General features: G+C 43.7%; 2 protein-coding genes and 1 pseudogene across 8 annotated transcripts in view; 1 reads left to right on the top strand and 2 right to left on the bottom strand.

Annotated features, from left to right (window-relative positions):
• Nucleotides 1–287: 287 nt before the first annotated feature.
• Nucleotides 288–3,145, bottom strand: LOC121558057 (annotated as a pseudogene).
• On the top strand, nucleotides 3,010–10,030 carry LOC121558056 (myb/SANT-like DNA-binding domain-containing protein 4). Its single transcript, XM_041871539.2, has 5 exons — nucleotides 3,010–3,172; nucleotides 3,412–3,611; nucleotides 4,208–4,837; nucleotides 7,361–7,630; nucleotides 9,007–10,030. The coding sequence occupies exons 3-5, from the start codon at nucleotides 4,499–4,501 to the stop codon at nucleotides 9,754–9,756; spliced, it is 1,359 nt and encodes a 452-aa protein (XP_041727473.1). The 5' UTR covers nucleotides 3,010–3,172; nucleotides 3,412–3,611; nucleotides 4,208–4,498; the 3' UTR covers nucleotides 9,757–10,030.
• A 9,085-nt stretch (nucleotides 10,031–19,115) lies between these two features.
• LOC121558060 (glutamate receptor 4) overlaps nucleotides 19,116–26,943 on the bottom strand; it is a 188,241-nt gene continuing 180,413 nt past the window's right edge. The window contains exons 16-18 of one of the 7 annotated variants that reach the window (XM_041871542.2): nucleotides 26,453–26,567; nucleotides 25,327–25,464; nucleotides 19,116–21,354 (exon numbers count right to left, since the gene is read on the bottom strand). In XM_041871542.2, coding sequence (XP_041727476.1) covers nucleotides 21,196–21,354; nucleotides 25,327–25,464; nucleotides 26,453–26,567 — 412 coding nt within the window. In that variant the 3' untranslated portion in view covers nucleotides 19,116–21,195. Of the gene's footprint in view, nucleotides 21,355–25,193; nucleotides 25,465–26,452; nucleotides 26,568–26,943 lie in introns of those variants that run through there. The other 6 variants (XM_041871544.2, XM_041871541.2, XM_041871543.2 and 3 more) reach the window with 6 other exon arrangements.

Below are 26,943 nucleotides of genomic sequence, written 5' to 3'. Positions count from 1 at the left end.
GTGATGATCATGGTGTGTGTGGATGTGTCTCTGAAGTCCAGGCAATGACACAAGGTTCTGTGTGTGTGAGGGACTTTGAGTGTGTGTGGATGCGTCTTTGAAATCAAGCAAACCTTGTTACACGAAGGCAAGCCACAGTAACAGGATTACAAGGTAAGTCACTATAGCAACGGGAAAGCACTAAGAATAGTCAACAGCGATGATATCAGTACTTGCTGTCCTTGTGCTGCTCTCTCAATCTGACATCTCGACTGAGCAGCCCAAATCATGTGTGTGTGTGTGTGTGTGTGTGTGTGTGTGTGCGGGGGTCCCTGCCCCTGCATGTAATGTGTATGAGTCAGTGTGCAAGTCTAGCGTGTGTATCATATATCACCATGGATGTGAGAGTGCTGTATGTATCGTCATGGTTACCCAGTGTCTGTAGAACATGGTCAGTTGCTCCCATTCAGATCCTGCTCAGCGGATAACACTCCACTCATACTCCGTGAACTGCCTCGTCATGATATGGAAAAACTCTGGGAAAGAACTGCTACCTAGAGCGAGAGGGAGGGAGGGAGAGAGAGGGGGGTACAGGGAAACACAGGTTTATAATTAAATACACACACAAACCTGAGGGTTTGAGCTCTGACAGTAAGAAAACAGTTGAGGGAGGAGAGGTTGAAATGAAATGGAGAGAAAAGCAACACACAGACACTCCTACTTTGTTTCGGATCATCACTTTGTCTCTTCCAACCATCTTTAAGCACACAGAGGGAACGGAAAGAGATCCCTGTAATAGAGCACTGCCAAACCGCTCAGAGAATATGAAAGATAACAGTGGCATCATGTGGTGAAAAAAGGAACTGCATGACACTTGGAAGAAATCCTTTTGATGTCTTTGTAAAATGGATATAGGGATTTGTGAATGACAGCCCATCTATAAGGTTTAAAGGGCCTAGCTAGTTATTCTCCCTGGGGGGCAATGTGGGAGTTAAGTGCGTGTTTTAAGGTTTTCCTCCAGGGAATGAGGGTACATAGAGCGCTCAACCTTTTCAGATGAAGAGGTCTAGGCCTAGTTGAAGGGGATTTGGTGATGACAGGACTGGGTTAGTACATTAGCGTCCTGAAGGCATGGAGAGGTGGATGCCAAATGAGATATGTGGTGGGAATGGTGAAATAGAGAGACTCAAGCAGGGGAGTTATACGGGATAGAAGGGTTACTTCTCTCTCTCACACACACAAAACAGGAAAAGGGGAGAGAGAAAGTTTCACTCAGGATGAAGTAAGATAGTTTACTGTCCGAATGAGCGCTTCTCAATGCTGCTCATTTAATCAAACATCAAAGCGCTAAAGAAAGCCAGTGTGCATGAACATGCAGACACACATACACCTGGCATGGTGGTCTTCATCACGTCCACCCCGACCTGCAGCACCTGCTCTGCAGCCAGCACATCACAGTCACCCTGGTGGGAGGTGTTAGAACTCCAGACCCCGGCTTCAGGGCAGGAGCAGGCTGGGTTGGCCAGGTAGGGCTTTCCTCTGGGAGAACGCTCCAGGCCAATGTCAGCCCAGGGAACACCCATCCTGTCACACACCAACCTCCTCAACACCAACCTGCCAGCCTGAGCGAGAAGGGAAAAAGGAGAGAGCGTCAATAACTGCTGGGACGTGACAAAAAGCTAGAACATGGAAATTGTTATTTGATCATCAAAAGAGGGGGGGCGGCGGCGTGCTCGTGGGAGGAAATGGTGACTGTGCTTGAATCTGAAAGTGTGGCAAGTGAAGGGTGTGATAATGAACGGAAAACAGTGAAATCAAATAACGGAACAAAATGAGTGAAGGTTGTAGAGGAAGACAAGGACCGGTCCAATAATTTCTCATTGGACTGCATTTTTTGGACAAGGAGATTCATTTGGGAAATCCATTTGTAATATTGAGGACTGTGAAGAAAGCAGTGGGAAAGGTGGATTCAATAAAGGTGACTAGAAGCAGCATTGTTTTGGTTAATTGTGTCGATGAAGAACAGAAGAAGCGTGCACTGGATGTGGCAAAATTGGCCACGTCAGAAGTAACATGTATTGATCTTCGGAGCAGGGTGCCTGCCAAAGGAGTTATAGCTGGAGTCTCGTTGGATATAGATGACGAGTACCTTAGTCAGAAAATCCCAGGAGTGGTCAGGGCATATTACCTGACCTGTATAGTAAATGGGAGGAAGGAAAAAAGCCTATCAATATTGTTGCTGTTTGAGGAGACTACCTGAATATGTGAAGTTTGGATATGTGAGGTATGCGGTGAGAGCATTTGTGTCCAAACCATAACAGTGTGGGAATTGTAAAGGATATGGTCACGTGTCAAATGTTTGTAGACGAGAGAAGTATGGTATTGAAGAATCTGTGTATGGAAAATGTTGCAACTGTGGTGGTGATCATACTCTTCCTTGAGTGCCCTGTTAGGGTGAAGGAGGTCGAAGTGTCAAGGATCAGGGCTGTGCAGCGGATTTCCTACGTGGAGGCGGTGAAGATAGTCTTAGGGGCAAGAGGCGACAGTGTTGAAGATATGGCGGTGGATGCATTGCAACCAGTTGCTAGTGTTTTAAGTCAATCAAGTCATCTGGATACACATTGTGAAGAAGGTGGATTTTGTGGCATTTATAACCACAGTGATTCATTGTACAGCACGTGTCTAAGAAGTCCAAGAAGCTGGATGTCATATCTACAGCCGCAAAGTTTTTGGGGCTCCAAGACTTTATGGCAGAAGCACTGCAAGGACTATTGTACCTAGGAAATGTCTTCTGAGCCTGTGTAGGGACCTGATTAGAATTTGTGTTTTACACCAAAGCAGGTTGATTTTGTTTAGTTAATTAAGACAGTTTGTATGATATATATATATATATATTATTTTTTTTAACCCACATTATTACCTTATTACGTTTTTTTGGGATCCTTATTATCCACCCGCACAGTAGGTGGCAGAATGCACATCCAATTGTTGCGAACGGCATTATACCATAGAAGAAAGAAGGATTATCGGAATAACACATTCAACGCACCATGGCTGATTTGGCAAACATTAACTTTCCGATTCGGTCTTTCTCGTCGCACTGCAGCCACTCAGGCCGGGTCGGCGTCCACGAGCCACACCGGAACGCCCAGCGCACGCCTCCCATGACGGCCAGTTTCAGTACTAAGAACGGGTAACGTTAGACCGACGTTCCGCTTTTAGCTAACGTTACTTCTTATAATGCAGCTGGCTAGCACTGACAGTTTATGTGAAGTATCTATCCATTTTAGCTAACTGTTAGCTGTGAGGCAAGTGTATCGGCATTTTAAGCACTGTAAATGCTGCAAACCAAAAAACATAGTTAGCTAGCAAAGCATGAGAGCTTGATAAGGCAGAATGTCACCTGAACAGTAGTGTTTGCTTCACTTTAAGAACATTAAATCTAGCAATAACAACACATGACGTGTGGCCCCACATCCGGAACAACTGATGGGGGTGGGACGTCAAAGTGGTAGTGGCAATGGATGGACCAATGGGATGGATGATTACGCTGCGTCGCCAAAAGGTGTTGTTCCGATTCAGAGATTTTTTTGCGTTGATGAGCATCTGATTTATTCTCTACGATTGATAAGGTGAGTTTTTTTACGATGATCATCAATAGCATTACGTAGGAGAGAGTGACCATTTCGCCTCAATAAAAATCATCTGTGGAGGTTTGAGTTTTTACGGTGCAAACGTGATGGTGTGCATGTTGTTAGCTAGCTAGCTAACGGTTCAACAAACAACGCCGATTAGGCTACGTTCCAAGCTATCGGATGCTTTTCACAAAAAGCGTAATGCAAAGCACTACACTCAGTTACATAGTCCAAACTGGAACCTATCCTGATCCCCGTCTCACCTCAGAAAAGAGAGAGACCGCTATGATGGCTAGCTGTTCCCCCATCATCAATCGTCGCCCCAAATAAATGAAAAACAACATTATTGTGGCATGGTTTGTAATGATGGTTGCCTGCAAGCAAATCTTTGTTCCGACGATACTCAGCAGGTCAAATACACAGCAGTCTTCTTACACATGCAGTCTCTTGGGTCTGTCAAAGCATGCACTTGTCCTGTGACAGATCAAGATACAGAATAGACCCATTTTGAGTTCTATTGAAGATAAGTTTACCACCATTTTGATTAACTAATCGCTCTCTGGTTGCTCTCTGCTCCTGTGTTTGTCTTTCAGGAGGAAGCTGAGCCCTGTCCTGGTGCTCTGGTTGCCTGAGGACACACCTGCTGTAGCACTTACCTGTGCTGTGTGACCCTTGGCCTTTGAGTGAACTAAGGGAGTGTGTCACATGAGGCGGGATTCTTCTCAACAGCAGTCCTTCATCCAGCGATATACAACACTCACTTCTTGAAGTCCAAGCTAGCCTGACTGCTCTCTCCCTCTCTCTCTGTATCTCTTCCCCCCCTTTCATCCATCCATCCATCCATCCATTCATCCCTCTTTTACACTTCTCCATGCCTTTGCCCAATGATGTCCCTCTCACTTTCAGAGGTCCTCTGTAAGACTTCTGTCTCTCCATCCCTATCTCCATCCCTCCTTGATTTGTCTCTCTGTCCGTCTGCGTGCGCGCCCCTCCTGACCGCCAGGCTGGATTTCCTGCAGATGAAACACCTGAAGAGGAAGAGGAAGAGTAACTACAGCGTTCGTGAGACGCAGACGCTGATCCGGGAGATCCACAAGAGACGAGACGTGCTGTTCTCCCGCCAGCAGAACACCGCCATCAACGAGCTGAAGAGACGAGCCTGGGAGGAGGTAGCAGGAGGCGTCAACGCACTGGGAGAGGGCGAGCTACGCACAGCTTCAGAGGTGTGTGTGGAGGGGACTTCCATAGTGACAAATTATGTTGTAAAAGAGACAGTGTTGTAGTCCTTGAGTCCGGTCTCTGGACTGCATATTGAGTGTCTTGTGTCAGATACATTTCTTCTCTGTCTTGACTTGGTCTCGGACAGTGAGGACTCGTAATTCCTTCCAGAGATCAGCGGAGTAAAAAACAAACATAATTGTCAGCTCCCATTCAGTCAGCGCATAAAACCACACTCCTTTCATGACACATTAGTATATTATCGCCTATTGAAACCTGGGCTTCCTACTTTATCATATACTGTCCTTTACTTTGGTTGAAAAATATCCTCAAACTTTGCTGGGTGGGAAGTGTGGGGGGAAATTGTTTGAAAGTTGCACGCTCACTATTAGCAAGGGGAGACCAGGGGAAGTTGGGTTAGTGATCATTTGTAGTGGCTCTCTCTTTGCCCTCAGCCTGCATTTTCTTTTCACCATTCTGAATGTCTAAAGAATCCATGTGTTCTTATGAAATATTAACACAGAAATACTGGACATTTTGAACTGTTATGGTGGCGATTTGACACATACAGTGGGGAAAAAAAGTATTTAGTCAGCCACCAATTGTGCAAGTTCTCCCACTTAAAAAGATGAGAGAGGCCTGTAATTTGTATCATAGGTACACGTCAACTATGACAGACAAATTGAGAAAAGAAATTCCAGAAAATCACATTGTAGGATTTTTAATGAATTTATTTGCAAATTATGGTGGAAAATAAGTATTTGGTCACCTACAAACAAGCAAGATTTCTGGCTCTCACAGACCTGTAACTTCTTCTTTAAGAGGCTCCTCTGTCCTCCACTCGTTACCTGTATTAATGGCACCTGTTTGAACTTGTTATCCGTATAAAAGACACCTGTCCACAACCTCAAACAGTCACACTCCAAACTCCACTATGGCCAAGACCAAAGAGCTGTCAAAGGACACCAGAAACAAAATTGTAGACCTGCACCAGGCTGGGAAGACTGAATCTGCAATAGGTAAGCAGCTTGGTTTGAAGAAATCAACTGTGGGAGCAATTATTAGGAAATGGAAGACATACAAGACCACTGATAATCTCCCTCGATCTGGGGCTCCACGCAAGAGCTCACCCCGTGGGGTCAAAATGATCACAAGAACGGTGAGCAAAAATCCCAGAACCACATGGGGGACCTAGTGAATGACCTGCAGAGAGCTGGGACCAAAGTAACAAAGCCTACCATCAGTAACACACTACGCCGCCAGGGACTCAAATCCTGCAGTCCCCCTTCTTAAGCCAGTACATGTCCAGGCCCGTCTGAAGTTTGCTAGAGTGCCTTTGGATGATCCAGAAGAGGATTGGGAGAATGTCATATGGTCAGATGAAACCAAAATAGAACTTTTTGGTAAAAACTCAACTCGTCGTGTTTGGAGGACAAAGAATGCTGAGTTGCATCCAAAGAACACCATACCTACTGTGAAGCATGGGGGTGGAAACATCATGCTTTGGGGCTGTTTTTCTGCAAAGGGACCAGGACGACTGATCCGTGTAAAGGAAAGAAATGAATGGGGCCATGTATCGTGAGATTTTGAGTGAAAACCTCCTTCCATCAGCAAGGGCATTGAAGATGAAACGTGGCTGGGTCTTTCAGCATGACTATGATCCCAAACACACCGCCCGGGCAACGAAGGAGTGGCTTCGTAAGAAGCATTTCAAGATCCTGGAGTGGCCTAGCCAGTCTCCAGATCTCAACCCCATAGAAAATCTTTGGAGGGGAGTTGAAAGTCTGTGTTGCCCAGCGACAGCCCCAAAACATCACTGCTCTAGAGGAGATCTGCATGGAGGAATGGGCCAAAATACCAGCAACAGTGTGTGAAAACCTTGTGAAGACTTACAGAAAACGTTTGACCTGTGTCATTGCCAACAAAGGGTATATAACAAAGTATTGAGAAACTTTTGTTATTGACCAAATACTTATTTTCCACCATAATTTGCAAATAAATTCATTAAAAATCCTACAATGTGATTTTCTGGATTTTTTTCCCTCATTTTGTCTGTCATAGTTGACGTGTACCTATGATGAAAATTACAGGCCTCTCTCATCTTTTTAAGTGGGAGAACTTGCACAATTGGTGGCTGACTAAATACTTTTTTCCCCCACTGTACAATCATGGTCTTGAATTGGACTCACATTTCTTCTGGTCTTGGTCTTGTCTCTGTCTCGGACCCCTCGCCCCCCTCCCGGTCTTGACTCGGTCTCTACCCCCTTTCTGGTCTTGAGTCTGACTCGATTTGCTCCGGTCTTGGTCTTGAATCGGTCTCGCTTTAGGTGGTCTCGAACACAACACTGAAAAGAGAGCAGGAAGTATCCTACATACAAGGGCCGCATTTCAATAGTTTCATTCAGCCCCATTCACTGGAAGGTGTTCCATTATGCTCCCACTTCCCAGTGCAGATTTACCTATACTTCCTGAAGAATCTTGAGAGTTGTGACATCACCACTGTTTGTAATGATTGTGTGTGGTTCCAGGTGAAGCGGCGTTACCTGGACTGGCGGTCGCTAATGAAGAGGAAGCAGCTCCGTGCTGAGCTCTCTCTCCCCACAGGGCTGAAGGCAGAGTATGATCCCTCCTCCCCCGAACACAACGCCTCACTGGGCTCAAGGGACCAGTCGCTCGACCTCTCTAGCTTTCCCAAGGAGTCCCAGTGCGACTGGCAGGACCTGGCGGATCTTGGAGAGCCCAGCGGACACGTAATGTCTACAGGGGTAAAGATGGAGGAGGAGGCCAGCGGATACAGGGTGAGGATCTCTGTGTGTGTGTGTGCGTTAGTGATTTGCGGGTTGAATAAAGGGAAAACAATGTATAACAAATCTGTAAATGTAGAATTCTTGTGAAATTCATATTCATAGGTAAATTTGAGGTTTTTCTATCATTTGTATCTGCCGTTAATGCGTAGCCTAAGCATAAGCTTTGGGCAATTGCCAAACGCTTTTGGCAACTTGGGCAGAAAAAGTTTATCGATCTGCTGAGGCAAAAAAGACCATGTCTGAGTTTAATTCAATAAGAGGAAAAACTGTGAAATGGAGAGTTGAAAATTAATCGAAGGGAGGGCAGTATTCACATTTAAAAAATAAATAATATTTGGTTTAGTTGTAAACGAGGATGATAGCAGTTGCCAATGTTATGTGTGATGATTGTGGTCACTATACAAATTCGACAGTCGCTTCAGGGGACTTCAAAATGGCATGTTAAGTGAACTGTACTGTTCGGATGGGTTAAATGGAATAGTAGCTGAACTGAAATCTAGACACTGACTTTAGGGCTATAACCTCTCACACAGCCTAATGTAATATTAACTGGTGCAGAATTTAAGCATTTCTTGCAGTAAAATGATACACCAAATGTAAATTTAGACTCCGGAACAGAAGTGGATAAATATAATTAATTTCAGCATCTTGAGAGAATGAATGCACGGTCAGGGACTGTCTGTAAAGGTGGTGGGGCTATCTTTTATCAGCAGCATAAAAGCTGATAGGATTTCAACCACATTGAATATGCATCAAAGCTGATCTGAAATCTTATCAAAAACATGTTGGGTCGTTTTTAACAGCTTTTAATGTCCTTAAAACCGGTCAAACTGATATAATTTGGAAATTTTACAGGGAAAATCTTTTCAGTTTTTTTATAGCATTTTCTCCCAGTCCCTTAATGTCTTTGCTGCTCGAGGGAGGAAAGCGAAAACAAACTTTACCGACGTCAACTAGATTGAAGCATTCATTCTATCGATTTATGACATTATGCTGGTGAGCAAGGGTTTATTTGGTCTTCTAGGGCAACAAGCAATGACAGAAGACAAGTTCACTAACAAATAGCCTACCAAAATGTCGGAAATGATAAGCAGAAACATAGGCCTATCTAGAAAGACCTGTCCCCAAAAAAATCTGCCTTCTGACTCTACAGCGCATTTTTCTATATTACGTTAGGGTCGGGTGCGGGCCTCAGATTTTCACTTTATCACATATAGTCGGGCTGTTGCGGATGGGTTATTAGCAATTCCGTGCAGGTGAACAAACAGCTGACCCGCACATCACTAGTGTGCGTGCCAGCATGTGTGTATTGTATTAATTAGTATAAATATGATCGGAGTCCCTCTGTCTCTGTTTCTCTCTGTCAGCTGGAGGGTGATAGCGGAGAGGGAGATGGTGAGGATGATGATGATGATGATGATGATGAAGATTGTTTAACCTCCCTCCTACCCGACATGGGAGAGCGCGATGGACGCATCCCTGAAGTCTTCTCACACATCGATGAGTTCGGAATGCTCAGTGCCTCAAAGGGAACCGCGACCTCGATGAATCGGGACCTCTCATTGGGTGGAATGGGCTTTGTTGGGTTAGGACTGGCCAATCACGAGAGTACGGGACTTATGGTTGGTTTGGAGAAGCAGCGTGTGGAACTGGAGAGGCAGCGACTGGCTGTGGAAACGGAGCGGCTAGCGGTGGAGAGAGAGAGACTCCTACTGGAGAAGGAGAGACTTAGTCAGTCGGAGGTGGAGAGGGAGAGATTGCAGCTGGAGAAAGAGAGACTGCAGGTGGAGAAAGAGAGACTTAGGGTGTTGCTCATGAACCAATCAGAATGGGCCGCTGCTCCCCCCCAGCAAGGCCCTCCCTCCTCGTCCACCCCCACCCCTACCACCTCCTCTTCCTCTGCTGTGGATGGACAGAATGAGAGAAAAGAGAATAAACCCTGGCTTTCTATGATAGATCTGGAGGGCGAGAGACTGAGGCTGGAGAAGGAGAGATTGCAGTTAGAGAAAGAGAGGCTGCAGTTCTTTAAGTTTGAGTCTGGACGACTGCAGATAGAGAGGGAGAGACTAGTGGTGGAGAGGGAGAGAATGCAGCTTCACAAGGACCAGGGTCACTGAGAGAGAGGGAGGCAGGATAGAGAGAAGGATCGCATCAAATCACATTTTGTCACATGCTTGGTAAACAACAGGTGTGGACTAACAGTGAAATGCTTACTTACGGGCCCTTCCCAACAACGCAGAGAGAAATATAGAGGAACAATGGAAAAGTGATGATAATAATAATAAAATATACACAATTAGAATCGATAACTTGGTTATAGACACTGGGTACCAGTACCAATTCGATGTGCAGGGGTACAAGGTAATTGAGGTATATATGTACATACAGTGGGGAAAAAAAGTATTTAGTCAGCCACCAATTGTGCAAGTTCTCCCACTTAAAAAGATGAGAGAGGCCTGTAATTTTCATCATAGGTACACGTCAACTATGACAGACAAATTGAGAAGAAAAAAAATCCAGAAAATCACATTGTAGGATTTGTAATGAATTTATTTGCAAATTATGGTGGAAAATAAGTATTTGGTCACCTACAAACAAGCAAGATTTCTGGCTCTCACAGACCTGTAACTTCTTCTTTAAGAGGCTCCTCTGTCCTCCACTCGTTACCTGTATTAATGGCACCTGTTTGAACTTGTTATCAGTATAAAAGACACCTGTCCACAACCTCAAACAGTCACACTCCAAACTCCACTATGGCCAAGCCAAAGAGCTGTCAAAGGACACCAGAAAACAAAATTGTAGACCTGCACCAGGCTGGGAAGACTGAATCTGCAATAGGTAAGCAGCTTGGTTTGAAGAAATCAACTGTGGGAGCAATTATTAGGAAATGGAAGACATACAAGACCACTGATAATCTCCCTCGATCTGGGGCTCCACGCAAGATCTCAACCTGTGGGGTCAAAATGATCACAAGAACGGTGAGCAAAAACCACACGGGGGGACCTAGTGAATGACCTGCAGAGAGCTGGGACCAAAGTAACAAAGCCTACCATCAGTAACACACTACGCCGCCAGGGACTCAAATCCTGCAGTGCCAGATGTGTCCCCCTGCTTAAGCCAGTACATGTCCAGGCCCGTCTGAAGTTTGCTAGAGTGCATTTGGATGATCCAGAAGAGGATTGGGAGAATGTCATATGATCAGATGAAACCAAAATAGAACTTTTTGGTAAAAACTCAACTCGTCGTGTTTGGAGGACAAAGAATGCTGAGTTGCATCCAAAGAACACCATACCTACTGTGAAGCATGGGGGTGGAAACATCATGCTTTGGGGCTGTTTTTCTGCAAAGGGACCAGGACGACTGATCCGTGTAAAGGAAAGAATGAATGGGGCCATGTATCGTGAGATTTTGAGTGAAAACCTCCTTCCATCAGCAAGGGCGTGGCTGGGTCTTTCAGCATGACAATGATCCCAAACACACCGCCCGGGCAACGAAGGAGTGGCTTCGTAAGAAGCATTTCAAGGTCCTGGAGTGGCCTAGCCAGTCTCCAGATCTCAACCCCATAGAAAATCTTTGGAGGGAGTTGAAAGTCCGCGTTGCCCAGCGACAGCCCCAAAACATCACTGCTCTAGAGGAGATCTGCATGGAGGAATGGGCCAAAATACCAGCAACAGTGTGTGAAAACCTTGTGAAGACTTACAGAATACGTTTGACCTGTGTCATTGCCAACAAAGGGTATATAACAAAGTATTGAGAAACTTTTGTTATTGACCAAATACTTATTTTCCACCATAATTTGCAAATAAATTCATTAAAAATCCTACAATGTGATTTTCTGGATTTTTTTTCTTCTCATTTTGTCTGTCATTGTTGACGTGTACCTATGATGAAAATTACAGGCCTCTCTCATCTTTTTAAGTGGGAGAACTTGCACAATTGGTGGCTGGCTAAATACTTTTTTCCCCCACTGTATAAGTAGGAATAAAGTGAAAGATAATAAACAGTAGCAGCAGCGTATGTGATGAGCATTAAGGGATATCTACGAGATAAGTGCCTGGAGAAAGAGCAAAAGAAGAGGGGGGGGATCTTTATCTCAGTGTAGACCGGCCAGATATCAGCCTCTCTGAGCAGTCACCTCCATGGTCCAGTGAGGCTCTCTCCTCCCTCTCCTGTCTGTCTCTGACAGCTCCAATAGCTTGTTACTGTTCTGTCTGATCCACAATTGGTTTAAACCAGGTGAACAGCTCAACCAATCAGACAGTAAAACCATAAAACTGATCTTGGATCAACAGGGGATCTTTATCCTACTCCAGGTTGATGACAAAGGATTTTATACAGTTTTATTTCCTGTAGAGGCGGGATCAAGACTCAAACTCAGCAGCCTCGTCCAATCACATAAAATAAATGTTTGTGGACTTTGTTGCGTTAAAAGGGGGATTCTTTCAATTCAAAGGAGCTGTTAATTGAACAAAGATAACCTATGTATACCACAGGGGGTTGGTGGCACCTTAATTGGGGAGGACGGGCTCATGGTAATGGCTGGAGCGGAATCAGTGGAATGGTATTGAATGCATCAAACACATGGTTTCCATGTGCTTGATGCCATTCCAATTACTCCGTTCCAGCCGTTATTGTGAGCAGTCCTCACCTCAGCAGCCTCCACTGGTGTCTACAATGTGTGTTTGTATAAAGTGAGTGGTTGTGTACTGGGAGAAACTGTTGTTTTGTCCCTGGTAAAGTTTTGTGTAGCTCAGTAGTACCGTTCATGTACTGCACAGGAAGTGGACATAATGTAGAATAGCTGTAAACTCAAAGCACAGAATGCTCTACAGTATACGGTATGTGACTGTGTTCAAACCAGTGGCATATAAGGCCTTACAGAGAATTTTTTTTAACCAAACCTTTTGTCTTTTATATTTGTGTTATTTTGATTGTGTGCTTATGGTTTAGTACTATGATGGAATGTTGTGTGTGGTGTTCTGTAATAGCTCAGTTATCCAAGGAAGAGTTGAATATCTCTGCATCGCAGTGCTAGCTGTGCCACTAGAGATCCTGGTTCGAATCCAGGCTCTGTCGCAGCCGGCCGCGACCGGGAGACTCATGGGCAGCGCACAATTGGCCTAGCGTTGTCCAGGGTAGGGGAGGGAATGGCCGGCAGGGATGTAGTTCAGTTGATAGAGCATGGCGTTTGCAACGCCAGGGTTGTGGGTTCGATTCCCACGGGGGACCAGTATGAAAAAAAAAAAAATGTATTCACTAACTGTAAGTCGCTCTGGATAAGAGCGTCTGCTAAATGACTAAAATGTACATGTAATAATGCTGCCTATATCAAATAAAATAAAATGTTATTTGTCACATGCGCCGAATACAACAGGTGTAGACCTTACAGTGAAATGCTTACTTACAAGCCCTTAACCAACAATGCAGTTTTAAGAAAAATAAGTGTTAAGTAAAAAATAGATAAGTTAAAAATGACAAATAATTAAAGAGCAGCAGTAAAATAACAGTAGCGAGGCTATGTACAGGGGGTACCGGTACAGAGTCAGGGCACAGGTTAGTCGAGGTAATTGAGGTAGTATGTACATGTAGGTAGAGTTAAAGTGACTATGCATAGATAATAAACAGAGAGTAGCAGCAGTGTAAAAGAAGGGGTGAGGTGGACAATGCAAATAGTCCAGGTAGCAATTTGATTAGCTGTTCAGGAGTCTTATGGCTTGGGGGTAGAAGCTGTTAAGAAGCCTTTTGAACCTAGACTTGGCGCTCCAGTACTGCTTGCCGTGCGATAGCAGAGAGAACAGTCTATGACTAGGGTGGCTGGAGTCTTTGACAATTTTTAGGCCTTCCTCTGACACCGCCTGGTATAGAGGTCCTGGATGGCAGGAAGCTTGGCCCCAGTGATGTACTGGTCAGTCCGCACTACCCTCTGTAGTGCCTTGTGGTCGGAGGCTGAGCAGTTGCCATACCAGGCAGTGATGCAACCAGTCAGGATGCTCTCGATGGTGCAGCTGTAGAACTATTTGAGGATCTGAGGACCCATGCCAAATCATTTCAGTCTCCTGAGGGGGAATAGGCTTTGTCGTGCCCTCTTCACGACTGTCTTGGTGTGTTTGGACCATGACCATTTGTTGGTGATGTGGGGGCGTGCTCGGTCCTCTTCTTTTTCCTGTAGTCCACAATTATCTCCTTTGTCTTGGTCACGTTGAGGGAGAGGTTGTTATCCTGGCACCACACGGCCAGGTCTCTAACCTCCTCCCTATAGGCTGTCTCATCGTTGTCGGTGATCAGGCCTACCGCTGTTGTGTCGTCGGCAAACTTAATGATGGTGTTGGAGTCGTGCCTGGCCATGCAGTCATGGGTGAACAGGGAGTACAGGAGGGGACTGAGCACGCACCCCTGAGGGGCCCCCGTGTTGAGGATCAGCGTGGCAGATGTGTTGTTACCTAGCCTATGCTTTCTGCATCGCCTTTAAGACTCACAATAAAGGATATAAATGAATAGGGTGTTATTCTATTTGTTCTGCCTGTTTTTATGAATACATCTGATTTGACCCCACATTCACACTTACAGTGAGGGAAAAAAGTATTTGATCCCCTGCTGATTTTGCACGTTTGCCCACTGACAAAGAAATGATCAGTCTATAATTTTAATGGTAGGTTTATTTGAACAGTGAGAGACAGAATAACAACAAAAAAATCCAGAAAAATGTCAAAAATTTTATAAATTGATTTGCATTTTAATGGGGGAAATAAGTATTTGACTCCTCTGCAAAACATGACTTAGTACTTGGTGGCAAAACCCTTGTTGGCAATCACAGAGGTCAGATGTTTCTTGTAGTTGGCCACCAGGTTTGCACACATCTCAGGAGGGATTTTGTCCCACTCCTCTTTGCAGATCTTCTCCAAGTCATTAAGGTTTCGAGGCTGACATTTGGCAACTCGAACCTTAAACTCCCTCCACAGATTATCTATGGGATTAAGGTCTGGAGACTGGCTAGGCCACTCCAGGACCTTAATGTGCTTCTTCTTGAGCCACTCCTTTGTTGCCTTGGCTGTGTGTTTTGGGTCATTGTCATGCTGGAATACCTATCCACTACCCATTTTCAATGCCCTGGCTGAGGGAAGGAGGTTCTCACTCAAGATTTGACGGTACATGGCCCCGTCCATCGTCCCTTTGATGCGGTGAAGTTGTCCTGTCCCCTTAGCAGAAAAACACCCCCAAAGCATAATGTTTCCACCTCCACGTTTGATGGTGGGGATGGTGTTATTGGGGTCATAGGCAGCATTCCTCCTCCTCCAAACACGGTGAGTTGAGTTGATGCCAAAGTGCTCCATTTTGGTCTCATCTGACCACAACACTTTCACCCAGTTCTCCTCTGAATCATTCAGATGTTAATTGGCAAACTTCAGACGGCCCTGTATATGTGCTTTCTTGAGCAGGGAGACCTTGCGGGCGCTGCAGGATTTCAGTCCTTCATGGCGTAGTGTGTTACCAATTGTTTTCTTGGTGACTATGGTCCCAGCTGCCTTGAGATCATTGACAAGATCCTCCTGTGTAGTTCTGGGCTGATTCCTCACCGTTCTCATGATCATGGCAACTCCACGAGGTGAAATCTTGCATGGAGCCCCAGGCCGAGGGAGATTGACAGTTACTTAGTGTTTCTTCCATTTGCGAATAATCGCACCAACTGTTGTCACCTTCTCACCAAGCTGCTTGGCGATGGTCTTGTAGCCCATTCCAGCCTTGTGTAGGTCTACAATCTTGTCCCCGACATCCTTGGAGAGCCCTTTGTCTTGGCTATGGTGGAGAGTTTGGAATCTGATTGATTGCTTCTGTGGACAGGTGTCTTTTATACAGGTAACAAGCTGAGATTAGGAGCACTCCCTTTAAGAGTGTGCTCCTAAACTCAGCTCGTTACCTGTATAAAAGACACCTGGGATCCAGAAATCTTTCTGATTGAGAGGGGGTCAAATACTTATCAATTGATTTGCTTTTTAATGTAATAACATTTTTGACATGCATTTTTCTGGATTTTGTTGTTGTTATTGTCTCTCACTGTTCAAATAAACCTACCATTAAAATTATAGACTGATCATGTCTTTTTTTTTTGGGGGGGGGATGGATCAGCTTAATATTGCAGATAGATTGTATCTTCTATCAATGTAATTGTCTGCATCACTTCCAATCCCCCATGTTTTATATACTCCCCTTTATTACTTTTCAATCCCACCATCCTTTCCCTACTTGGAGTAAATTAGTGAACAACAATGCCCAGGCCTCTACTTCCGGTCTATACTTACTATCTACACCTTATGGACACAGTTAATTTTACAATAATTATATATATATATATATATATATATATAGTAGATAATGTATATATATTTTTGCTCCTGAACTACTTCTACTCTCAACCTCTCCGATCATTTTCATGATGTCCATCCGGTTTGCTTCTATATGCCATATCTTTCTAACTGTGCTCTTTCCCAAAAGCTTCCAAAATACAACCTATATACTTATTATGGACACAGTATGCTTACATTATTAGCTATCTTTGTTATTATTTGTTGTTATTTGTTATTTGTCCCATCCTTCATCTCTATTCAATACCTCCCATCTATCTCTTAACACCATCCATATAGGATTTCTATTTGCCATATATATTTCAACCGTACTGTGATGTTTTACAAAAATTCTGAACCTTTCTATTCTCATTGCGTCTACAGATTGTGAATTAAAAATAAACATTTTTGCTAAAAGTATTATTATATTATTGATCGATTGACTATGACTTTTCAGATCACCTAGTAATGCTATCTGCAAGGTTAGCTCCAGGTAAATATTGCAATCCTTTAGCCATTCCTGGACCTGTGTCCAAAAACAAGCTACAAATGGACAGAACCAAAACAAATGATCTAATGATTCTGTCTCTTCACAGCAAAATCTGCAGAGTTGGGAAGATTGTGACTGATCATGTCTTTGTCAGTGGGCAAACGTACAAAATCAGCAGGGGATCAAATAATTTTTTCCCTCACTGTAAATCACCTGATACACCTCCATCTCACTCACACACACAGCAGGCAGTTCAAATCACAAAGACTACGGTTCTTTTCCCGCTTTGAGATTTTCTGTTGTCTGTTTCTGTAAGGAAAGCCTATATGAAAGGATGTGCTTCGGCTGCTGACGGGTTTAGTCGTCTACGTCAAATTCTGTTTTATAAAATGGTCCTTTTTCACTGGTGAAACATGTCTTCAATAAATAAATGACGTAACGTGTGTGTGTGAGACTGAAAACAAAATAATTGCAGCAGTTTGGCTGCTGAAAATATCCCCCATCTCTGTCCAGTAAAATACATATTGGTAATCATATCTGTCAAATGCAGCACTATGGCTCCAGAAGCAAACTGACTTCATTAATATTTAACATGACAAATCGTATTGAATCATTTGGACTCTTGTCACGTGTCTTTGTTTAGGTTTACATGAGTGGCATCATCATAATCGAGTACACTTGAACAGACTAAACACATTTAACCATCTTTATCATCAAAGATGGCCTTTTAACAGCTTTTTGGATCAAGAGAAGGCGGAGGGATGGGGGGAAGGTGGAGAGATGTGTGACAGATGAGGGGAGGGTAAGGAGTTGGTGGCCCCGTGTAGCTCAGTTAGTAGAGCTTGGCGCTTGCAACACCAGGGTTGTGGGTTCGATTCCCCCAGGGGGCCAGTATGAAAAATGTATGCACTCAGTAACTGTAAGTCACTCAGGATAAGAGCGTCTGCTAAATGACTAAAATGTAAAATGAGTGGGTGAGAGAAAAGAGGAAGGGGTGAGAAGATAAAAAGGTGTGACAATATTTTTAGGAGAGACAATATTGATGCAGCAGAATGCTGTGAGAAGCCCAGGGGACAGAATTAAAAAGCAGAGAGAGTGCGGAAGATGGATGAGAGGAAAGGAAAGGAGGGGAGAGATAGAGAGGGATAGAAAGCGAGAGAGAGAAAGATACAAAAGGGAGAGGAAAAGTGTAGGAGGTATTGAACTAGGGTTAGAGTAGGAGACAGGGAGAGATACAAGGTGAAAAAGTCTGCAATTGTTCTGCAGAGACAGTGAGGGAAGGGCATGTAAGTGTGTGTATGTGGAGCGGTGAGAGGAGGGGGGGAGGGGTTAAGAGGTTTGGAGAGCTGTTCAAAAAGCCATTTTGCTCTGCCGAAGAATAAATGGGAAATGCTTGTCAGTGATGACCCTGCATTAGTGTGTGTGTGAGGTGTTCAGGGAGGGAACTTTCCGACATGGCCACCACACAGCAGAGAGGGAGCTTTCCGACATGGCCACCACACAGCAGAGAGGGAGCTTTCCGACATGGCCACCACACAGCAGAGAGGGAACTTTCCGACATGGCCACCACACAGCAGAGAGGGAACTTTCCGACATGGCCACCACACAGCAGAGAGGGAGCTTTCCGACATGGCCACACCACAGCAGAGAGGGAGCTTTCCGACATGGCCACCACACAGCAGAGAGGGAGCTTTCCAACATGGCCACCACACAGCAGAGAGGGAGCTTTCCGACATGGCCACCACACAGCAGAGAGGGAGCTTTCCGACATGGCCACCACACAGCAGAGAGGGAGCTTTCCAACATGGCCACACCACAGCAGAGAGGGAGCTTTCCGACATGGCCACCACACAGCAGAGAGGGAGCTTTCCGACATGGCCACACCACAGCAGGGACCCACTGGGCACACACTGGTTGAATCAATGTTGTTTCCATGTCGCTTCAATTAAATTATGTTGAACCAACTTGGAATGAACGTTGAATTCACGTCTGTGCCCAGTGGGGAGGGAGCTCTCCAACAAACCACAGCAGGGAGGGAGCTTTCCGACATGGCCACCACACAGCAGGGAGGGAGCTTTCCGACATGGCCACCACACAGCAGAGAGGGAGCTTTCCGACATGGCCACCACACAGCAGGGAGGGAGCTCTCCAACAAACCACAGCAGGGAGGGAGCTTTCCGACATGGCCACCACACAGCAGGGAGGGAGCTTTCCGACATGGCCACCACACAGCAGAGAGGGAGCTTTCCGACATGGCCACCACACAGCAGGGAGGGAGCTCTCCAACATGGCCACCACACAGCAGGGAGGGAGCTCTCCAACATGGCCCCACTACAGCAGGGAAGCTTTAACCCCTGCTCTGTTGAACCAGAGAACATGCTAGGTTGTCCATTCATACGGCCTCAGGTTACAATCTAAAACGCTCACGGATCTATAGTGCAAATGGCAATATAAATGTCATGGAAATGTCAATTATCTTTAATTATTGCCAATATTGTTATTGTCATCATTTATTTGGAAAATTAGTATCTACACCCTATTTCTGGAAGGGTCTTCTCTGAGAAATCTTCAGAGAGAAACTATCATGTTGAAGTCACACACAGTACACACAACCCAAAATGCTGTCAGTGAAAGAAATACTCAGAGAGAAAGCAGGGGTTGATATTTTACTAGAAAACGTAACCAAATACAAAGAAAGATTGTGTTAAACCCAGAACACTGTGGTGGTTAGTAGTCAGCCAGCAGTCAGCCTGTCTGCTTCAACGATACACAGATAGGACTGCCTGCCCGGGGTTAGTTCATTTGGTGGGAGATTGAAAAATAAAAAAATAAAGTAATCTAATTGTCTTGTAAGCTCTAGAGGGAGGGTTAGGAGAGGGAGAGAGAATAAGACTAGGGTTCAGAGTGAGAGTTTAAAGGTTGACTGGTCGTGTCTGCCTATAAGAGTTGAAAGGTCAAAGTTAGAGAAGGTCAAAGGTTTAATGTCAGGGGTTAGGTCAAGGTGACTCTGTGTGCTGTGTGCAGTGACCCTGTCAGTGAGAGGAGATGAGGAGGAGATACAGAGTGCTCAAAATGCCAGGGCCAAGGCAATACTACCCACGCAACTGCTGTCAATGCCACCAAACACCACAATTCAGTTAGAAGTCTTTCAGTCTAAATGTCTGGTACTTTCCTCTTGGCCACTCCAGTCAGACAAAATAACACAAAGAAGATCTGGGACTATTGTACATCTCAAAATGGTGGACAAAACAACAAAATAAAACAAAATGGGGAACAAACAACTAGAAAAAAAGGAACATCTTGTGTGGTGCCAAAAATTGCTCTGTAAGAGTTGACCATGTGTAAGTGATGATGTGTGTTTGTGAGTGTCAGATTGACATTCAGTGTGGATTAGGACACACAAAGACTGTGGAACATAATCATTATCATTCTCAAAACACCCTTTAACAGAACATATGCCATGGCCTCACTCAATGGTGATCTTATAATTTTCTATAGCTCTCTATAGATGTATAGATATATATTCATTTGTATTGTATATAATATGTATTTATAAAAAGATGTATTCATAATTACAAGTGGCATTTTGTTATATTCATTATTGCAATGAATTATTACCTAAGATGGTTAAAAAAGAGAGGTGAGTTCAGTTTTGCTACGCAGTTATTTACAACAGTTTAAAAAGCAAGCTTTGATACAATATGTTCCCCCTGCACTGGAAAACAACATGGCTACGTCTCATATGACACCCTATCCCCCATATAGTGCACTACTTTTGACCAGAGCCCTAGGTGGCTAAATGTGGCCCTGGTCAAAAATAATGCATTATATGGATTAGTGTCTCATTTGAGATTTACTTTGATACGTTTTCTTCACTTTTCACAGAATGTACAGCTTTACCTCTGTTCCCCACCCAGAGAAGTGATAAATCTAGATGTTATTTAGCGTTACTGTCATTATTATGGATAATTTCAATAACTATTACTCCTTTTGTATTTTATATCTACAAACCCCTGTGAATCCTACGGTTGTGTTAGCCATGTGAGTTTGGAGATATCCATTGAGTTGTCGTCTAGTACGGTAACTTCAGTGATCTCTGCGTTGTTTTTGCTAGACGCTAACCAAAGCGTTGTAAGAAAGCATGTTCGTCTGACCAGTTCACAGCGAAAGAGCAGGTTTGTACAGTCCAACGTTTTCAGGTTTACAGTTTTCTGGTCTTATAAGAGATTCTCCTGCCGCTTATTCCTCATAGGTAAGTGAAGATGATGATGATGAAGATTATGATGGTGGTGTTTGTCCTAAAGCATCGTTTCCTGGTATGGGGTCAAGGGTGTGGCTTGTTAGAGGATGCAGTCTATCACGTCAGAGCAGATAAAGTCACGTCTGCCTGCTCATGACGCTGCCCAAAGTCTTCGTCTTCAACATCGCATCTTTTTTTTTTCTCAGTTAATCTTTTGGGTTCATGTGTAGTCAGTGTGCTAACACTGTCAGTTTGTCACCTTGTTGTCCTTGTTCCATGGATCTCCCAAAGTTTACACTCAAGGTAGGATTTTAGTGTGATGGTGATCGTCATATGTGTCCCTCCTCTCTCCCTGTAGTTGCTGTTAGCTTGCTGGCGATCTCTCTCTGTGTGTGTGTGTGTGTGTGTGTGTGTGGCGTCGGGGTGGTAATGATGTAGCCTTGTGTGTGTGTGTGTGTGGTTAAGGCACAGTGTATGTTTTTGGTTTTCAGGGTAGGCCCGAGGGTAGAGAAAGCCCTGGGTGTCTGAGGGAGTGGCCAGCATGGACGGCCTTAGGGCAGTCTGGGGTTAAGACACGCCCATTCTCACCCACACTGCCCGTGATTGACAGCCGAGCCTTGTTCCGCATGGCTTCTGTGAAGGGGAGCTGGAGGGGATGTAAGAGCCAGGGGAGGGGGATGGGGTGATTAGAGAGGGAGGGGCAATGGGAGGAGAGGAGAGAAGAGAAAGAAACACTTGAGTTTTTACAATAGGACCCTAATGAATCAAATACATCAGTCACTGTGCAAACATAGGAACACAGAAGTACACGCACACACATTACACACAAGCATTAGCATTGAAACATACAGGTAACTGCCAAAATAAAGGAAAAAGTTGAGTAAATGAGGGATACAAGGTACACTGAACAAAAATATAAACGCAACATGCAACAATTTCAAAGATTTTACTGAGTTACAGTTCATAGAAGGAAATGGATGTCCTGGGCTGGCGTGGTTACACGGTCTGTGGTTGTGAGGCCGGTTGGACGTACTGCCAAATTCTCTAAAACGGCTCATGGTAGAGAAATTAACATTAAATTATCTGGCAACAGCTCTGTTGGACATTCCTGCAGTCAGCATGCAATTTGCACGCTCCCACAAAACTTGAGACATCTGTGGCATTGTGTTATGTGACAAAACTGCACATTTTAGAGTGGCCTTTTATTGTCCCCAGCACAAGGTGCACCTGTGTAATGATCATGATGTTTAATCAGCTTCCTGATATGCTACACCTGTCAGGTGGATAAATCATCTTCGCAAAGGAGAAATGCTCACTAACAGGGATGTAAACAAATATGTTCATAACATTTGAGAGACATTTCTGGGATCTTTTATTTCAGCTTATGAAACATGGGACCAACACTTTAAATGTTGCGTTTATATTTTTGTTCAGTATATATTGAAAGCAGGTGCTTCCACAAAGGTGTGGTTCCTGAGTTAATGAAGCAGTTAAATTCCCAGTTGCCCATTATTTTGGCTACCATGGCTAGAAGAAGAGATCTCAGTGACTTTGAAAGAGGGGTCTCAAAGGAGCATAGGGGGTTTAAAGATCTCATCCGAATTTAACACTTATGGGAGATTCTGGAGTGGTGCCTGAGACAGAGTTTTACACCACCATCAACAAAACAGCAAATGATGGAATTTCTCATGGAAGAATGGTGTCGCATCCCTTCCAGACACTTGCAGGATCTACGCCAAGGTGCATTTAAGGTTTTCTGGCGGCTCGCTGTGGCTCAACGCCCTATTAAGACACTTTATGTTGGTGTTTCTTTTATTTTTGCAGTTCCCTGTATATGACTACTTAAACTAACATTCTATAAAAAAAAGGCAGGCAACAACAAACAGACAGATGCTCAGGATACGTTTCAAATACGTTTGGGTTAGACATCTGCATTTCAAAGTGATCATGCATTTCTGGGGTCTTGGTTTGAAAAACATGGAAGGTGAGGTTTTGTACAGTAAGTTGAGGATTTGTTTTGTAAGGTGAGGTTTTGTACAGTAAGTTGAGGATTTGCACAGTAAGGTGAGATTTTGCACAGTAAGTTGAGGTTTTGTTTTGTAAGGTGAGGATTTGTACAGTAAGGTGAGGTTTTGTAAGGTGAGGTTTTGTAAGGTGAGGCTTTGGAGGAAAAGGGGAAGTGAGGGGTGTTTCACAGATTTAGAATTATAGAGAGAGACTGACTGACTCCTGTTTTGTCTCAGGCAACACTTTATAGGAACACACTACTCATTGATATACAATGTTCCTAATGTTTCCTTTGGAAATTAATCTACACACAATACCCCATAATGACAAAGCAAAAACTGGTTTTTAGAAAATGTAGCAAATGTATTAAAAATATATTTTTAAAAATATCACATTTACATACACTACCGGTCAAAAGTTTTAGAACACCTACTCATTCACGAGTTGTTCTTTATTTTTACTATTTTCTACATTGTAGAATAATAGTGAAGATATCAAAACGATGAAATAACACATATGGAATCACGTAGTAACCAAAAAAGTGTTAAACAAATCAAAATATATTTTATATATTTGAGATTCTTCAAATAGCCACCCTTTGCCTTGATGACAGCTTTACACACTCTTGGCATTCTCTCAACCAGCTTCATGACGTAGTCACCTGGAATGCATTTCAATTAACCTCCCTGACCAAGGCCCTTCTTCCCCGATTGTTCCGTTTGGCCGGGCAGCCAGCTCTAGGAAGAGTCTTGGTGGTTCCAAACTTCTTCCATTTAAAAATGATGGAGGCCACTGTGTTCTTGGGGACCTTCAATGCTGCAGAAATGTTTTGGTACCCTTCCCCAGATCTGTGCTTTGACACAATCCTGTCTCGGACAATTCCTTTGACCTCATGGCTTGGTTTTTGCTCGGACATGCACTGTCAACTGTGGGACCTTATATATACAGGTGTGTGCCTTTTCCAATCATGTCCAATTAATTGAATTTACTGCAGGTGAACACCATTCAAGTTATAGAAACATCTCAAGGATGATCAATGGAAACAGCATGCACCTGAGCTCAATTTTGAGTCTCATAGCAAATGGTCTGAATACTTATGTAAATAAAGTATTTCTGTTTTTTATTATATATACATTTGCAAAAATTTCTACAAACCTATTTTCACTTTGTCATTATGGGGTATTGTGTGTAGATTGATGAGTAAAATTGTATCCATTTTAGAATAAGGCTGTAACATAACAAAATGTGGAAAAAGGGAAGGGGTCTTTCCGAATGCACTGTATGTACCCTGAAGATATATAGATATAGAGACACTCCAGATTTGGCCCCTGGTGGGCATGGCAGCCACTACAACAAAAAAATGACTCAACAATTTAAATACATATTTAGCTTCCAGTCAATGTCTCTATTCCAGATCGAGAGTCTCATCTTTCAGATACAATTGGAACTAAAAGTCTGATGGCACCGGCGCCCTTATCGCCTAATTCGCCCATATCGGTGGCCATCTTAGGTCGTACCGGTATGACAGATTAGCTCAATCGGCAATTTCTCAGCCACTGAGTATCACAGAAACACAACTACTTTGAATGAATGACATAATTTCTTTCAAACAAATGGCTATGGGTGAAATGTATCAAAATATTTACAAAAACATACAAAACTACCTATTTTGAAACATCAAATTTGTGTGCTTTAAAAAAAAAAGAAGCTTATTTTGGGAAATTTAAACCATTTGTGTTACAAAAGGTTAATTTAAATAATTAAAAATTCTGCTAGACAGACAGTGTCTCTTTGCAATCATTACCAATTTGGGGTGAAAAATTCTCTGTTGGTGCTTTTAAGCCAAAAATATGTTGTCACTTTTAGGGTTAACATCAAAAAGCAGACATCCTCTATAAAGTGTTTGGTTGATTTGAGTGGATTCTTCTCTAACTCTACCTCATTTGGGATGTTTGGGCATCTAGAATTCTACAACTCTGACAGGGGACTTAACTTGTCTGTAAAACGCCAGTCCTCCAGTGAAGCAGTCCTGCTGGTTTTCTGTTCTCCCTGGTCTGGTACCTAACTGGTCAATCAATGTTTACCTGCTTACCAAGGTCTAAATCAGTCACTTGTTAGAACAGTGTTAAAACCAGCAGATACTGCGGGCCTTGAGGACAGGAGATGTGCTCTAATGTCTTATGTGCTGTATGTGTAGTGTACTGAGTATAGACAGAATGCAGGTGTATAACATCATCATCATCATCTGCAGCCAAAGACGATGGAACCAATCTGCCACCTGCCCCCAGAATGCTCTGGGGTGAAGCGCTATACATCAACGATTAGAAAAACAAACTAAAACTGAAACATAAGAAGCTGTCACAACAGAAAAAAGGGAAAGAACATAAGCACATTGGTTCCACAATGCTTCACCACAGTCACAACACTGGTCTGCTGTTGCTAGAGGCTACACGCACACGAAACTTCACACCAGCCCACCTATAGGAGACCCTAAGTCCTACCCCTATATCTTGACCCCCTCGGAGCCGTATACGTTGTACCCCTCTCTATAAGTGGCTAAATTCTGGGTGCTGGGAGAGGGGCTGGGGCAGTGAGGGGGGCTAAGGTCCACCTTCATGCGCTTGGCCTCGGCGCGCGACTTGTAGCAGAACTCGACCAGGGCCACCAGCATGGCCAGGCCCAGACCCCCCACCAGGATGTAGAAGACCCCGGCCACGTTGCTCAGGCTCAGGGCCTGGGAGGACTTGTCCTGGGAGGAGGGACGGAGAGCACAGGGTTAGAGAGAGAGAGACAGTGGCGCTAGTGAGACACAGAACAGGCAGCTTTAGAGTTTCATCAACATCATGACTAAGTCTTAGTTCTTTATTTTTTAGCACAATAACGTCTACTTGTGCTATCAACAACAGCCCCTACCACTACTATGACTAGTCTGCTAGGGTAAGCATTTCTACTACTACCATCATTAAAGCTTATAATCTACTAGTGCATACACTACAACTATTATTACTACTATGACAGTACTACTACATTTACTACATATCTACTACTACTGCATGACTACAATTTAAGTAAAGAAACATTTTAATATTGCTACAAGTATTAAGTATTAAGTCGAGGATGACTAGTACACTGTACCAATTAAAATATGTTCAGTCATCGTATTGGTCAGGCTTTTGGATGAGTGATGATAAAGTATTCTATTCAGACACTCTTGGTGAAGGTCCCTAGTATTTTAAAAACTTCACTGGCATTCTTAGGAGTTCTCTGATCTTCTAAGAATCTCTCAAGTGTTCTTTTAAAGACATCTGATGTGTTTAAGGACGCCTTAAATGTTCTAAGATTATCTGTAGTTTCACAAAACTCATTATGTTTCAAAGAACCTCTCCACTCTTTGACTTTTCTTCTACCCAGAGTAACCCAGAGAATACTAAACTGAATGGTATGAGATTAAGCCCATTATTATGAAGGCCATAACACATCTTCCAGAATTTATGCAGTATCATAATTTTTTATTTTGAAATCACATTATAAAGGCAGATGTGGCATAGGCAGAAAACCTGCAGTGATATAAATAGAAAGGTATTCAACAGTAAATCAATCAAATATTATCATTAGATTATTTAGATTTAACTGATGCTAATTCTAATGCTAATCCTAGTCTCCAGGCTAATCTAGAGGCGTTCCTGTCTGTCACACAGTGAGGGTGTTTGGTCCCCCACTCTGCCCGCGACACTGACCTTACTTCCCGAGTCCTTGGGTCCACACTCGCCCTTATCGTACCACCATTTGTTTTTCAGTTTGTCTAAGACTCCTGCTTCACTCAGTTTCAAAACCGCAAGGTTTACCGGGGTTCTTGGCGTGTAAAAATAACATAAATAACATCATAGGTCCATGTTATTTTATGTTATTAGGTCACATACAGTCAGAACTGTCACATCAATGGTACTGCTTGGTAAAAGTGACCCAGTCTGGGTCCCACTGAGTACATGTGTGTATGCTCGTTGGGTGACTGGGGGGCGAGGGCTAAGCGAGCTACAGACATATGAGTGGGACCCCCCTGCATCACTTCAGGTAACGCGCCCATACTGCCCCAGCCGGTGCTACACAAGCAGAGGCAATTACTGTGAACACAGGACTATTGGCAGGGCCTGCTCACACTGGGTAAGAGATATGAAAAGGAATTTAAAAGGCAGCAAACAATAAAGTACATCAAAACATAAAGTACATA

Source organism: Coregonus clupeaformis, chromosome 5, assembly GCF_020615455.1.
Source record: "Coregonus clupeaformis isolate EN_2021a chromosome 5, ASM2061545v1, whole genome shotgun sequence".
NCBI lineage: Eukaryota > Metazoa > Chordata > Actinopteri > Salmoniformes > Salmonidae > Coregonus > Coregonus clupeaformis.
This window is presented reverse-complemented; position numbering and strand designations above follow the sequence as displayed.